Source organism: Pollachius pollachius (assembly GCF_949987615.1).
Source record: "Pollachius pollachius genome assembly, chromosome: 20".
NCBI lineage: Eukaryota > Metazoa > Chordata > Actinopteri > Gadiformes > Gadidae > Pollachius > Pollachius pollachius.
In genome coordinates this window covers 8,486,054-8,501,862 of record NC_136953.1, presented here as the reverse complement: position 1 = coordinate 8,501,862, position 15,809 = coordinate 8,486,054, and the positions used below count along the sequence as shown (strand labels likewise).

General features: G+C 42.6%; 2 protein-coding genes across 5 annotated transcripts in view; both read right to left on the bottom strand.

The window, feature by feature from the left end:
- Nucleotides 1-299: 299 nt before the first annotated feature.
- LOC307091053 (uncharacterized protein) lies at nucleotides 300-14,452 on the bottom strand. 4 transcript variants are annotated; one of them, XM_079757901.1, is made up of 17 exons: nucleotides 14,319-14,452; nucleotides 11,618-11,714; nucleotides 11,455-11,511; nucleotides 11,259-11,375; nucleotides 11,068-11,184; nucleotides 10,879-10,995; nucleotides 10,690-10,803; nucleotides 10,499-10,615; nucleotides 10,308-10,424; nucleotides 10,045-10,111; nucleotides 9,702-9,924; nucleotides 6,512-8,297; nucleotides 5,188-5,361; nucleotides 4,588-4,761; nucleotides 2,942-3,115; nucleotides 2,717-2,763; nucleotides 300-1,722 (listed from the first exon to the last, which is right to left on the bottom strand). In XM_079757901.1, the coding sequence occupies exons 2-17, from the start codon at nucleotides 11,698-11,700 to the stop codon at nucleotides 575-577; spliced, it is 4,632 nt and encodes a 1,543-aa protein (XP_079614027.1). In that variant the 5' UTR covers nucleotides 11,701-11,714; nucleotides 14,319-14,452; the 3' UTR covers nucleotides 300-574. The 4 variants fall into 4 exon arrangements, with proteins under 4 accessions (XP_079614027.1, XP_079614029.1, XP_079614028.1 ...); XM_079757903.1 differs by having other exon boundaries at nucleotides 10,499-10,612; XM_079757902.1 differs by having other exon boundaries at nucleotides 10,879-10,992.
- A 728-nt stretch (nucleotides 14,453-15,180) lies between these two features.
- LOC307091065 (endothelin receptor type B-like) overlaps nucleotides 15,181-15,809 on the bottom strand; it is a gene marked incomplete at both ends in the record, with an annotated part of 4,102 nt that continues 3,473 nt past the window's right edge. Inside the window, 2 exons of the mRNA XM_079757922.1 lie at nucleotides 15,181-15,273; nucleotides 15,694-15,802. Of these exons, the coding sequence (XP_079614048.1) occupies nucleotides 15,181-15,273; nucleotides 15,694-15,802 (202 nt within the window). The remainder of the gene's footprint in view (nucleotides 15,274-15,693; nucleotides 15,803-15,809) is intronic.

The window sequence follows — 15,809 nt, the reverse complement described above, 5'->3', positions numbered from 1 at the left end:
GGATTATCGGCAGAAGCAAAGTGAACGTAACCTTCCGGGGTGCCCAAAAACACGTCATCCTAGTGTGTCCCAAGGAAGAAGATTAAATGTCATTCCTTGGTCACTCGAAAAATCTGTTTTTATTGAAAGAACATCAAACAGCGGTATTCATTTTACAAGCTTATCTTGTTAAACCGAATGATTGCATTTATAAAATCATCCTTTGGAATGGACTTTTTGCCGAAGCAAAGAACTTCCAGGTTGCCTCACAAAAATATGTGGGCTTAGTCTGTCCCAAAGAAGAAAATGAACATCATCCCTGGGTCACTGGCAAATCAAACTTTTTATTAAAAGAACATCATCAATTACATGAAGTAAAACAGCAAAATAGCCTATAGGTGACTACACAAAGGAGAGAAAAATTACTGCACAAGCTGCATAGTTTCAGGGGTTGCAGCATCCATATTAATCACCATGGCAATGATAGAAAACGCTGCATTTACTAAGAAACAAAACATTATATACATTTACTTAGACTATGAAAAACAAACGTGTGTGTGTGTGTGTGTGTGTGCACACGCATGCGTGTGTGTGGCTACAATTGACACAGAGACACTGTGGAACCAGAGCCCCTTAACTCAAAATCAAACCCAGGGAGGAGGTCTTCCTGGGTGAAGGTGGACTGAAAGGTGTGGATGTGTGTCAGTGTGTCTGAGGACACGCTGTAGAAGGACAGAGTGCCAGCAGGCCGGTCCAGGTACACTCCTACTCTGTTAGAGCCAGAGGAGAGGTTGTGCTGGGCAGAGGAAACGTCATCAGAGGGGGTGAGACGTATGACTGTTTGTCTACTGTAGTACCATGCAATGTAACAATCACCACCAGTCAACAAGTCAACAATAGTCGTTTTATAATCAAAGTCATCATCATGATAGTCATCAACGTCCTGATAGTCATCACCAAAGTCATCATCATCACGATAGTCATCAACGTCCTGATAGTCATCACCAAAGTCATCATCATCACGATTGTCATCAACGTCCTGATAGTCATCACCAAAGTCATCATCATCACGATTGTCATCAACGTCCTGATAGTCATCACCAAAGTCATCATCATCACGATTGTCATCAACGTCCTGATAGTCATCACCAAAGTCATCATCATCACGATTGTCATCAACGTCCTGATAGTCATCACCAAGGTCATCATCATCACGATTGTCATCAACATCCTGATAGTCATCACCAAAGTCATCATCATCACGATTGTCATCAATGTCCTGATAGTCATCACCAAAGTCATAATCATCACCATGGTCAACAAAATCCTCATAGTCATCGCCAAAGTCAGCACCACAGTCCCCATCACCGGCATCAGTATCATCAGGGCAAGCGGGGGGGGGTATGTCTTTATCTTTATCACTGCACTTGGCAGAGGCACAGTCACCATGAAACTCAAGACTCCAGGACTTGTTGTTCCTTCCAAGCCTTCTGTCATCACTCCCTCCTCTCCTTGTTGTTTCTCTGTATGTCACTCCTAAAGAAACCTCTCCTTTCCAATCTACCTCCCAGTAACAGCGGCCAGTCAGACCTTGTCTACACAACACCTGGCTATAGGAGTCAAGTTCCTCTGGGTGATCAGCATATGACTGCTTCTCCTCATTCTCTGTCGCCTTTGTGTTGTCTTTAGAGAGAGAGAGTCGTTTGTTGGCTGTGTTTGGGTCCAGTGTGAGATTACAGGCATCTAACAGGGGTAGAAAACATGATTAGGGTCCTTTACCACACAGAATTATTAACAGATTTTAGTCATTTTAGGTCAAAGTTACGGTAAGCAATATTCAAGAGCAAAATTTGAAAGAGTTAGTAAACCTTTAAAAAAAGGTATTGCGATTTAGCTCATCTTTTAACGTCTGTTTCTGACATGCCATAAGCTTCTACGCTCTCTTCTGCCACAGGGTGGAAGCAATCTTCTGCAAATCACCTTTTCCCCATTCTTGTTTCATACCTTATAAACATAATACAAATCCAGTAAAGGCATGTTTGAGTAATAGACTAGTGATGAATGAGGACATTCATTAGGTTGCTATTCGTAACTTTGTGTTAGTAGGATATGCTAGACCTTTAAGACGTTAAATCAGCAGTTTCCTTTATCTGGATAAACAGGATGATATTGCCGAGCAGTTTCCCGGGAGATGGGGAAGCTAATTTTACCTGTGTTTTAAGGTTGTTGAGTAAGAAAGAAATCGAAACCTAACTTTCTTCAACATTTATATAGCCTCAGCTTTGCGCACATATAGACCATGAATCCAGGGTGTAAACCCTAATCTTATTCTACCCTTAATATCTACAATACAAACGTAAATAGGCAAGAACAAACGTAAATAGGCAAGAAAAGCGGCTGGAACCGTTGTTTTGAAAACAGGCCAGTAGAACTATTATATTTTGTTATATTTTATATATAATTTAAGAATGATTTAAATGTACATTCACATTTTATTTACAATTATAGTATATGAATGTACAAATTCACATTTAAGCTACATTGTTGATCCATAATCAGCCAAGATGGACATCGGCTGTGGATAGTATGGCTGCCAGCCATGAGTTTGGCACAGAACATACAGTTGAACAACCTTCCTGCTGCACAGTAACGTTACCTTTAAACGGACGTCACCTTCTGCTGTTTGGACTCAATAGTTAGTCTGTGTTGTGATGAATCAAAGTAAACAGAAACTTACACTTCTTTAGAGCTGGTTTTAGCCTCTGCGCTCCACCATGCTCCACACTGGGGGGGAAACAAAGTGAGAGCAGCATGTTGAAACATTCACCTTCATAATCTGTCGCCTCATCACTTTCTACACAACATGAGTTACAGCTGCCTTTTCAAACCACTTCATCTAGCAGCAGCTTGAATCCTTGAGGAAGGGACTTTGTCCCTGAGTGGTGAGCTGAGCTCTCCATACCTGAGAGTGTCCAGTTTCCAGCGCGGATCCTTCAGTCCAGCAGAGAGCAGCGCAGCTCCTGAGTCTCCTGGGTGATTGTAGCTCAGGTCCAGCTCTCTCAGATGGGAGGGGTTGGAGCTCAGCGCTGAGGCCAGAGAAGCACAGCCTTCCTGTGTGATCAGGCAGCCAGACAATCTACACCCACACCCACACACACACATATTATATTCACATTCGAATTTACTTTAGTAACTTATTAAATAAATAAAAATATGTTAAAGATCCCTTATCATGCTTTTTTAAGGTTGATAATTGCATTTGGGGTACTGCTAGAATATGGTTGCATGCCGGTATGTTAAAAATGCCCCTCATTATTCTCAGTGGCGGTCTTAACATTGAGACAAAGGCCGCGGCCGCTTGGGGCGGCCATAGTAGGGGGGCCCCCAACCAACCTCAAAAAACTAAAAAAATAAAGAAATCATACATATATTTTTCTTTTTTTTAATACACAAACAGAGACGAAGCAAGACGAGTCTAAACGCAGAAATAAAATTAAGGGTTAGGAAATAAAGTTACCAAAGCGGCTCAAATAAAAGAAAAAAGCTAAAAGACGCTAATTAGTATAAGGCAACGCTGCCAAAGACGACACGATTCTTTTGTACATGAGTTTGTTTGTAGAATGATTGAAATTTCAATCTCCATTGCAATGCAAATTGCAACCTCACTCATACAAAGTAAATTATTCATCTTGGCAATTTTTATTTGCTAAGTTTGTGATGTCATATGTTTGTGAAGTATATGACTGTTTATGGGGGTTTACCCTAACTAATTGTTTTGCTGGATATATTGATTGGATATATATATTGATTTGATCTTAAAAAAATAATAATAAACAGTGCTGATTTCCCTGGCATTTTGGCAAAGACCGGTGTTATCTGAAACCTTATTCTCTTTTGGGTTACATCGTGACTATTAGTTTGTGTAGTGCTACACTTTGTGTGTTCTCTGCTTTTCATCTTTATTTTGGAGTAAAGAAGTGTATGCCGGGTTTAAAGGGGAAGGTTTTTTTTCTCATCTCCAACCTTTACTTCTGGGTAGATTAGCTTTACCAGCTTTAAATCTTTTCTGTTTTCTTTTAAAGATCGGATGAGGTGGGCCCCATACATATCTTCGTCTTGGGCCCCCAATTTGCTAAATCCGCCGCTGATTACTCTTACACTGTTCATTTCTGTAAAAACAATTTCAGCATCTTTCAAAAACGTTCAGATTGGTATTATGTCGCTTTAAGGCCCCCCTCCCGAGTATCCCAGTCTGCTGTGATTGGTCAGCACACCCACTCTTTGTTGCGATTGGTCGAACGCTTTGTGTGTCGGCAAATTCACACCCCCGAGAAGTTGTCAACATTGCGGGTAGCCGGGAGGCGGGACTTCTGCACTTCAGCACCGCTAACTGCCCCGTCTGACGTCACACTATTACGGAAGTAAAGTTTGAGAGCAAACGAGCTGTTTCACACATTAATCGAGGGGCTTTCTCGGTGGGCGCGTATACTCCCCCTGGCTCGGACTTCGATTTATCTAGTTTAGAAAAGTCGAAAAAGCTTTATTTCACCCCTTTAACTATATATGTTTCTTACGGTCTCCTGATATTAACCATGTGGTGTAACTGACCTTAGAGTTTCCAGTGTACAGTGTGGACTCCCCATTCCAGCAGAGAGCAGCTTCACTCCTGAATCCCGCAGATCATTGTTACTCAGGTCCAGCTCTCTCAGACTAGAGGAGTTGGAGCTGAGAACTGAAACCAGAGCTTCACAGGATCTCTCTGACAGATGACAGCCATTCAGCCTCCACACAAAATAAACAGAAACATGTTAAAATGCTTTGTTAGAATTTAAAACACAAGTCTGGACTTATATACATGGTGAATACTGATCAATTAAACATTGAAATGAGAAAAGTTTGATGTCAGTTGGATGTTAGAATATTAAACAAAACTTAACCATACTGTCTGACTACATGTTAATGAGTAGATTAAGAATGTAATACAACAATCGTACACCATATACCATTCTGAAAAAAGTGAAAGATAATGTAGACCATATACTTTCAAGGCAAATGAAAATCTAAATATAGGATTTTCAGAAGAATAACTCAAAATACGTAAGGTATTTATAAATTTAGATTTTAATGGATATCAATTTGTAAAATGTATTTTGATTTGAACTTTGGGGTGTAACTGTTTGCACATAAAAAACTGCACGTAAAACTGACCTGAGAGTTTTCAGTCTACAGTTTGGACTCCCCAGTCCAGCAGAGAGCAGCTTCACTCCTGAATCCTGCAGATCATTTGTATTCAGGTCCAGCTTTCTCAGACTAGAGGAGTTGGAGCTGAGGACTGAGGCCAGAGCTTTACAGCATCTCTCTGACAGATGACAGCCATTCAGCCTTCACACATAGTAAACATAACATGTTAGAAACAGTGTTTAAAATAACTTTAACCGTTTAACCATCTTTTATTTGTTATCTTCATGGATATAAAAATATTATATAGCATACTAAAGTTTCCACGCGCGCATTGCGCCCGCTCAAACTCTAGTTGTTATTAAACCCATAGCTATAATGTTATAATGATGCAGTCGATAATGTAACAAATTTCTGAGCACATAATATAATTTTGCCTATAATGTTACAACGTATAACATTATGGTTCACCAATTACGTAATGAAGTAAGCATAATCATTTTCAGTCGGCAGGGGGGAGGGGGGGTACCAATATCGCAAGACATTTCAGGAGGCTCAAGGAGGGAAGTAATATTAAGTTTGAGCAACAAAGTGTAAAGACATTTCGGGAGGCTCAAGCAGAGGAGTAATATTACATTAGCAACAAAGTGTAGTCTTGTGGTGGACTCTATATGCATAATTCACCATACTGTGTTATTGACATGTTTTCGTTCTGTGTTATAGGGACGCTGTCTCTTTAAGATTGTGCGACTTGTTTTTTGACATGCTGGTCGGCGCGATGTTTGAATTTAACGCTTTTTATATGATAAAATGAACAACCTGCCGTAGCGTTGTCGACGTGAGAAATTGTCTCTTCCCTTTTATCACAATTTCTACAGTCTATAGACAGAACCTCTTATCGTTTGTCGACGGCGTTTGTCGACGGCAGCCGTTAAAACAGCCGCAGACATTGCCGGATGCTCAAGGAGCTGAGTAATGTTTAAAAATAAATAACGTTTTTCAAAAAAGTGTAGTCTATAGACATAACGTCTCAGCTGGGAGAGTGTGTCGACGGCGGGGCTGTTATCTCGATCTTGCCGTTGTCTTGCAATGTCTGCGTCCGTGCGCGCGTGTGTGCGGTGTGTGTCTGCACGTGCGTGTTTGCATGTGTGTGTGCATGTGTTGTGTGTGTGTGCGTGCGTGCGTGCTGTATGTGCGTACGTGCATACTGTGTGAATGTGTGTGTGAGCTGCGGGCTGCTTGGCACATGCGCTCTTGACCAAGTGTGGAGGAGCAACTTGTCCAACAGGCCTGCTATTATATAGTAGCAAGATTGCGATGCGTGTATTGTAATAGAGGTTATTAGTACACCTACAGAGATGTTTTGGAGGCTTTGACCACTGGCAGCAGCCTCAGAAGACCCTCCTCTGAAGCAGAGTATTTCTTCAGGTCAAACACGTCCAGATTTTCTTCTGATGACAGTAAGATGAAGACCAGAGCTGACCACTGAGCAGGGGAGAGAGATTCTTTGGAGAGACTTCCTGATTTCAGGAAGTGTTGGATATTCTTCACTAGAGAATGGTCGTTCAGCTCATTCAGACAGTGGAACAGATTGATGCTTCTCTCTGGAGAGAGATCTCCATTTATCTTCTCCTTGATGTAAGACACTATTCCCTCAATGGTCAGAGATCTACTTCTTGTCTGTCCGAGCAGACCTCCTAGGAGAATCTGATTGGCCTCCAGAGAGAGGCCAAGTAGGAAGCGGAGGAACAAGTCCAGGTGTCCGTTCTCACTCTGCAAGGCCATGTCCACCCACCTCTGGTAGAGGAGGAGGAGTTTATCTTCCCCGGTGGCTGGTTGTTCTTCTGAGAGTGGATTGCCACCAGTGTCAATGAAGGACAGAAAGACATAAAGGGCAGCCAGGAACTCCTGGATGCTCAGATGGACAAAGCAGAACACTTTGTCCTGGTACAGCCCACACTCCTCTTTAAAGATCTGGGTGAACACTCCTGAGTACACTGAGGCTGCATTGCTATCGATGCCACACTCTGCCAGGTCTGCTTCGTAGAAGATCAGGTTGCCTTTCTCCAGCTGGTTAAAAGCCAGTTTTCCAAGAGAAACAATTATCTCCCTGCTCTCTGAACTCCAGTATGGATCTGTTTCAGCTCTCCCATGATACTTCCTGCCCCCCTGTATGGACTGAACCCTCAGGAAAAAGATGTACATCCGAGTCACAGTGTTCGGCATCTCTTCTCCTCTCTGAGATGTTTCGAAGAAGTCTTCCAGAACTGTAGCAGTAATCCAACAGAAGACTGGGATGTGACACATTATGTGGAGGCTTCGTGATGTCTTGACGTGGGAGATGATTGTGCTGGCCTGCGCCTCCTCTCTGAATCTCTTCCTGAAGTAATCCTTCTTCTGTTGGTCAGTGAACCCTCTCACCTCTGTCACCATGCCAACATACTCAGCAGGGATCTGATTGGCTGCTGCTGGGCGTGTAGTTATCCAGATGCGAGCAGAGGGAAGCAGGTAGCCCCTAATCAGGTTTGTCAGGAGAACATCCACTGAGGTGGACTCTGTGACATCAGTCAAGATCTGGTTGTTCTGGAAGTCCAGTGGAAGACGACACTCATCCAGACCATCCAAGATGAGGACAACTTGGAACCGGTCGTTTCTGCAGATTCCAGCTTCTTTGGTCTCAATAAAGAAGTGATGAAGAAGTTCCACCAAGCTAAACTCTTTCCCTTTCAGTAAATTCAGCTCTCTGAAAGTGAAGGTAAATGTGAAGTGTATGTCATGGTTGGCTTTGCCTTCAGCCCAGTCCAGAGTGAACTTGTGTGTTAAGACGGTTTTTCCAATGCCGGCCACTCCAGTTGTCATTATTGTTCTGATTTGTTGATCTCGTCCAGGTAGGGGTTTAAAGATATCTTCACATTTAATAGGTTTTTCTCCCTTGGCTGGTCTTCTGGAAAATGTTTCGATCAGTCTGACCTCATGTTCCTTGTTGACCTCTCCACTGCCTCCCTCTGTGACGTAGAGCTCTGTGTAGAAGTCATTCAGCCCTGTTGGCTGTCCTGCTTTAGGGATTCCCTCAAACACACACCTGAACTTCTTCACCAGATGAGACTTGAGTCTATGTTGACACTCAACAGCAATCGTTTCTAAATAAGAAAAAACAGAAGACATTATACAGCAAGATAGTCTTGCATCTCTTCTATTGAGTCATACTGCTGTTTCTCTGCATTATATGTTTTAACATTCTTTAAGTTGAGACCCACAATAACCCTACATATCTGGATCAAACTATTTAACCTGATGACCCCACAATAACCCTACATATCTGTATCAAACAATTTAACCTGATACCCCCACAATAATCCTGCATATCTGGATCAAAACATTTAACCTGATACCCCCACAATAACCCTACATATCTCGATCAAACCCAGTGTTTCCCCTATAATTATTTTCAGGCCTAGTGGTACGCAGAGAAAATACACAAAAAATGGACGATGCGCATGGGATGGCATAGTCTTTCCATTTTGCGAAGGGCGTTAGTCATTTTATTTGCACCAAGGTTGGTTTTTTACAGCTCTGGCCAGCAAATTGATTTGACCAATCACATTCGGGTATCTTTGTTATCGTCACCACGATGGACACTGTACATGTTGTAGGACAAGGCGGAGTGAACAGCCTATTTATGTTTTTCAACACAGTTTTCTTACTGCACCCATAGTGGGAAACGACAATCATAGACCTATAAGTATCGCTATATTTTATATGCATTGATCATTTATCTGGATGTTTTGCGTTATTACTATTTAATTCTTGGATTGAAAAGTTAAACTCCAGTATAATTTAATCCTCTCAATACATTCAATGTTTTTGTGAAAGGACGGAGCATAAGCTCGTCTTCACTAGGCTATAGGTTGAATATTCAAGCTGTCTTTTCACCGGCGCAATAATAGTTTTAAGTAATTCTAATTATATATAGTGATACCATAATACAAATATATAGTAGCCTTATATGCCGTGTATTTGCATTGCGGGTGTAAATTGTTGTTATTGTTAATCAGGTGTGACATGAGAAAAGCATTTTAATTTTTACATACGGATAGGCCAAGGCGAGAACAGCGAGCTTTGCTTAGGTTAACATGAGTTTTGGAGAAAGATGATGAGATATTTGGATGTCCGTCCCAGCTCTTTCTCTTTTCAGGGGCCATGTCACGTTATCTAACCTGCATCAAATAGTATGACGCCCTTGAGCTTTTTCTCTCTGATGCACATTCATTTAAAGGGACTCATTTATACTTTTTATTGCATTCTTTATATTAGTGTTATTGTTGTTATTATTTATTGTAATTTTTTGTTTGGCTTGGTGGGGGTCCTAGTCTACCTGGCCTGCCTGTACAATAATAGGAGAAACACTGAAACCATTGAACCTGATGCATATCTGCATTTTATAAGTTTTCTAAATAAAGGTATATTCTCTTTTTTCTAAGGTTTCTTACTGCTCTGTTTGCCAAATAAGAGTTTTCTCAGTTTTCTAAATTAGAGTCTCTTACCGCCCCACAGTGTGTCAGCTAGTATGTCCTGGTTCATCTCCATCAGGCAGAGCTTTGTGATGTCTACCACTCCCTCTATGGCGCGCCTCCTCTGCTCCTCGTTCTTACTATCCTCCTCCTCCTCCCTCTGACTCTCTGAGCATTGTGGGGAATGTAGGAAGAGAACCGTCCAAAGCTTCTTCAGCTCCTTGTCTAGAAAAGCGTGTGCATTCTCCTCAGCCCTCTGGAAGAGAATGAATATCAAGGAGAACTTTACTCTGAACTAACTGACGACATCAGAAGCATCTGTCCTGGATTCACGTCCTGCTTGTCTAAAGAGGGAAGCCTGGAGAACATTACACACCTTGATCAGCTCTGTTTCCTGCTGTACAGACTGAGCACTGGTAACATTTGATTTCTCCTGGTGTTTTCTGTGGAGAAAAAAAAATAAAAAAATAAAAAAATCTGATCTGAGTCACATATGTGCAAGGAAATCGGTATTGGTCAACCATTCCTTGCAGCGTGACCAGCCCTCAAAGCTTTTTCGACCCATGAAATCTCCCCGCACTGCCGATCCTTCACCACTGAAGATGCCCCCATCCATGCCTCCAAAAAGAAAAATCTCACCTCTTCTCAAAAGACAGATTTCCATCTTTAAACTTAACAGGTGGATCCATAGAGCGGTCACTCTTCATGGAGACACAGCTGGGTCCAGGGGAGTCCTCTTGCTCCCGCTGGACTCTTCTAGAAACACAAGAACAAGGATTTATGGACGTTTGATAGAAGCTGCACTTTTATAATCTCTGATAAATCCTCACCTCTTCTCAATAGACTGATATCCGTCTTTAAAGGTAACAGGTGGATCCATAGAGTGGGCACTCTTCATGGAGACACAGCTGGGTCCAGGGGAGTCCTCTTGCTCCCGCTGGACTCTTCTAGAAACACAAGAACAAGGATTTATGGACGTTTGATAGAAGCTGCACTTTTATAATCTCTGATAAATCCTCACCTCTTCTTAATAGACTGATATCCGTCTTTAAAGGTAACAGGTGGATCCATAGAGTGGCCACTCTTCATGGAGACACAGCTGGGTCCAGGGGAGTCTGCTCTCTCCTTCTGGGCTCTTGTAGAAACACAAGAACAAGGATTTAGGGACATTTGATAGAAGCTGCACTTTTATAATCTGATAAATCCTCACCTCTTCTCAATAGACCGATTTCCATCTTTAAAGGTAACAGGTGGATCCATAGAGTGGCCACTCTTCATGGAGACACAGCTGGGTCCAGGGGAGTCTGCTCTCTCCTTCTGGACTCTTCTAGAAACACAAGAACAAGGATTTAGGGACATTTGATAGAAGCTGCACTTTTATAATCTGATAAATCCTCACCTCTTCTCAATAGACCGATTTCCATCTTTAAAGGTAACAGGTGGATCCATAGAGTGGCCACTCTTCATGGAGACACAGCTGGGTCCAGGGGAGTCTGCTCTCTCCTTCTGGACTCTTCTAGAAACACAAGAACAAGGATTTATGGATGTTTGATAGAAGCTGCACTTTTATAATCTCTGATAAATCCTCACCTCTTCTCAATAGACCGATTTCCATCTTTAAAGGTAACAGGTGGATCCATAGAGCGGTCACTCTTCATGGAGACACAGCTGGGTCCAGGGGAGTCTGCTCTCTCCTTCTGGACTCTTCTAGAAACACAACATCCAGGAAGAGTTATGGATGTTTGATAGAGATGCTGTATTTGAATTATATCTGATGAGTCCTCACCTCTTCTCAAAAAACTGATTTCCATCAGGTGAGTGTGCTCTCTCCTGCTGCTCTGGGCTTTAACACAACACACACAGCTTTTACTCAGACTAATGATGGAGTCATGATATATCACTGCTGAGCTCTGAGAACAGTCACAGACAGTGACAGAGCCTCTTCTTACCTCTTAGCTTTGCTCTGGCAGCCATGTTCCCCAGACAGAGTGGTTTTAGAGGTAAGACCCCCCTCCTCCCTCTCCTCATCCATAGTAGACTGGAGACCTGGACACAAACACAACTACATATTGTTTCTATTTGAAGACCGAATGTGAAATCAAGGCTCTCAGAACACAGACACAGAAAAATGAACTTAAGGGGACAGGGAAACAGATCCATTCCGGGTTCTGAAAATTCTCTTGAAGGCAAAGTTAAAGGGGAGCATGCATATTACAGATTACTAGGAGATATATTCGGTGTGGATAATACTACTATACTATATACTATTACAGCCCCAGGGAAGTGTTTAATGTACAGCACCTTTTTGAAACATGTATTTTGATTTTATCTTCGTGGCTGTTTGTAAAATTGCCTTGATTGGGCTTCTATAAATGGTTCGTAAGAAAAGGGCCCATTTTTATCGATCTCTCTTTGGTTAACCATTAAATAATAAAACATTTTGATTATATCATCATTTTGGTAGAAGGAGGAGGACCCTAAGACAGTTGAAAGGTCAGCAGGTTGAAGAGTTCTCCACCAGAAAACCCCAAGGACCTCACCTGGAAGGAGATCACACATGCTGGATTTTAAAAGGATCAAAGCAGGTTGTCTTTCCTCAGGGAGCTGAAGTATTTTGAGGATAGTCGACGTCTTCTAAACATGTTTTATCATTCCATCAATTCGTCAGTTGGGGTAACAGCATTACTTGGGACACAAACAGGATGTATGAACTGAGTAAAGAGGCTGGTTCTATGATTATGCATCATAGAGCCAGCCTATCTTGCTCTATGATGTTGGAGGATTTCTTACTTTTGAGCCAGAGAGACACTTTCTGCCTTTTCTCAGGCTAGGATGAACCGATTTCAATTTTTTTTGCACATTTATAATACATATAATTATTTACTTCATATAACCTTCATATCTCCACCGGTGAAGTATCCCTTTAAGGTTAAAGGCTAAAGGATACAGGTGCTCATGTAGCAGTGTGATGTTGTTGCTCTAGATAGTAAGCAGAGACTCCTATTTTCGTTTACAAGATTTCCACCTCTGTCATGGATTGAGAGTAGTATTGTTGGTGATTAACAGGCACAGTAGAGCATATTGATGAGATACCTGTGTGGTCATCACTGTTCTACTGTTACTCTAATACAGATGCAGGCTGCTGAAAATAAATATGTCATCATCTACCCGGTCGTCGTAGTTTCTTCACTAACATACACAACGCAGAGTCAACCCCCGCTACACTCAGAATAGTTTTTGAGCACACATCACCCTTGTCAAAGTATCTCCAGAGAGGCGGGATGGATGTCCCCACAGCACAACGTCTGTTTGTGGGGACAGAAGACAGCTTGAAAAAGTGTTTGAGGGACTTCAATGGGGTCAAAAGAGCTGAAAAACTGCAACAGTGGGAAAGACTGAAGTTGTCCCCTCTGGAAGAAAACAAGGTATGACCATCAACTGGTGATGCACCTGAAGTCCGAGACCATATCATGCCGTTTGACTGGCCTCCAAGTTTCTCCTGACCTTATCCATTCCTAAAGTGGCCTCTGAGAGGAGCTTCTCCCCACTCCGGGCCTGTGTACAACCGTCTCCTCCATTTTGCTCGAGCCAGAGACCGTCCGACCTGTCACTCACTGAATCCTGTAGTCGAATCAAACAACCACGCGCTTCTCTCAACTTGCTAATAAATACAACGAATCCACCTTCAACTTTGGTTCCATCCCTTTGTACACCCCCACTAAAAGCAGAAAGCTTACTGGACTTATAAAGCCCATGGCTTAGACTATTTTTTAAAGAGCAGTGCTTTTTTTTTATTGGTGATTAAATATTTTCTGATCTTCATATTAAATAGGTTATCGTTGTGTTTTATTATAAGAAAGAATAGGATATGATAATAGATAAGTGTGATAAGTCTCAAGGGGGTGATGGTGGAATCAGGAACAGTAACTCGTGTTAAATGCTTTAGCTCTCTTCTGTAGCGGTCTGAGCCGCCATCCCGTCGATGCTGCTCCCGAGGCATCAGGGGTCAGCCTATCAGGGGTCAGCCTGTGGACCTCAGACAGCGCAGCTAGCGGGGATGCGGCCGACAAATGAGAAGAGAACAGCCGCGGGAACGGCGGAGCGGCTGCGTGCCTTACGCGTTTCTTTAGCAGCTTGAATGGATTCATGGACGCGCTTTTCTGCAAACGTTCTGCGACAGAAGCGGCGCTAAAAAACGATGTTTGCGGGAGTTACGATCAATTGTTTATAGCAATAATACCACACACTACAAAATGATACGAATCGACCCATCAAATCACTCGACAAAGCAGCAACGGTCATCATCACGCAAAATAAATTAGTAGTTTTGTTTTTAGTTGTGTTACATTTAAGTCAGTCCGATCTCTTCATATATATATTATTGTGGCGATCACGGTGTGTGTGTGTGTGTGTGTGTGTGTGTGTGTGTGTGTGTGTGTGTGTGTGTGTGTGTGTGTGTGTGGCGGAGTATGGGCCTATGAGAGTTGCAGACTTCTATGGGCTCCCGTCTGCTCATACCCGCGGAAAACCGTAATTCTGATGCCCCACCCAAACTTCAGATCAGCGAGTGTTGGCACAGGCCTTTCCGAGAAATATTGGTTTGATCAATAATAAAAGCAATACAGTATGTTTTCTAATTGTTGTGCTCACCTTATAATGTTTTCCAGCTCTTGGAATTTTACATTGAAGTGTTTTGTCTCTGGAAAGAAAGGGATACCTCCACGTCGAGTAACTTTGTTACTTTGAAATAAGAATAACTTTCGTTTCCTGAGCCAGCCGTCCTCTCTCGTTAAGTGGCCCCGCCCCCTCTCCCGACGTGCCCCCTCTTGTCCCCCGACGTGGCCCCGCCCCCACATTGTGGTGAAATACCTTCACTGACTCACCACTTCAAAGACGTAATATTTTAACGTGAAGCCCCATTCGTGTGCACATTTATGCGTGGTTACTCTTTAAATTATTTTAGTCTATGCTTCATTTTGATAACATGTTTCAAGCTAACACCAGTTATGAATGGTTTCTTCTCCACATAGTGGACTACACCATATAAGGTTTTATGAGTTTGTACATAAGTTAGAAACTACAAACATGGCCTTTTTGCCATTTTCGCCCAAGTCAAGACAGACCAAAGGTTTACCTGAGTAAATTAAAAGCTGGAGGCGTTGTTAACACAAAGGATCAAATTAGTTTTTCATCATTGTCCACAGTGTCGTCGTCGTCGTCCCCCCCCCCCCCCCCCCCCCGCTGGTTACTATATGTGTGTCCGCAGAAAGTTAAACTAATAAACAGGCTACAGTTCCATAAGAATAGATGAACTTTATTAAAATATGAAATCCTCTCCTTTACAATCAAAATAATAATATATTAGAATACAAAATAAACCATTAATATTCCATCAATAACAGGAATATGAGAGCATTGATGATTTGGCCACACACACACACACACACACACACACACACACACACACACACACACACACACACACACACACACAAATACAGACAGGGCGGGTTCAGGGGTCAGATGTTCTGTAGGGCAGACTGGTTCCCTGGTGGAGGACACTGTTAGAGAGAGAGACAGGATACCAGCAGCAGCACAGACAGGACTGGAGACAGGGGGAGGGGAGAGAGACAGACAGGTAGTCAGGGATACAAGGAGAGAGACAGACAGGGAGACAGAGAGTCATGTAGAGAGACAGTTCGATAGATCGAGACAGGACAGGAATAGAACAATAGAACAGGGAGACAAATAGTTACACAGACAGACAGACAGACAGACAGACACCGAGGGAGAGAGACAAGCAGCTGAGTTAGTTCACATAGACATATCCTCCTTGTGATATCTTTTATCTCTGACCTTTCTATGTTAAGAATCCCCCACCCCCAATCCCACTGATACCACACACATACACACACACACACACACACACACACACACACACACACACACACACACACACACACACACACACACACACAGGCACAAGCGCACACACACGCAAACATAAGCAGCCCTCCTTCGATACCTTGAAGCAGTTCTTGAACTTCCTGGATACAAAGTAGAGTACTATGGGGTTGATGCAGGAGTTGATGGTTGCTAGGTTGATGCTGAAGTAGTCCAACACCAGGAAGAAACTACAAC

What these genes read in the sequence shown, in the direction of transcription:
- LOC307091053 (XM_079757901.1), bottom strand. Translation starts at nt 11,700, where the DNA reads ATGGATGAGGAGAGGGAGGAGGGGGGTCTTACCTCTAAAACCACTCTG. An exon ending in AGGAAACAGAGCTGATCAAG is followed by an intron (nt 9,925 to 10,044) that starts GTGTGTAATGTT and finishes ATTCTCTTCCAG; the next exon opens with AGGGCTGAGGAGAATGCACA. An exon ending in TGTAGACTGAAAACTCTCAG is followed by an intron (nt 4,762 to 5,187) that starts GTCAGTTTTACG and finishes TTTTGTGTGGAG; the next exon opens with GCTGAATGGCTGTCATCTGT.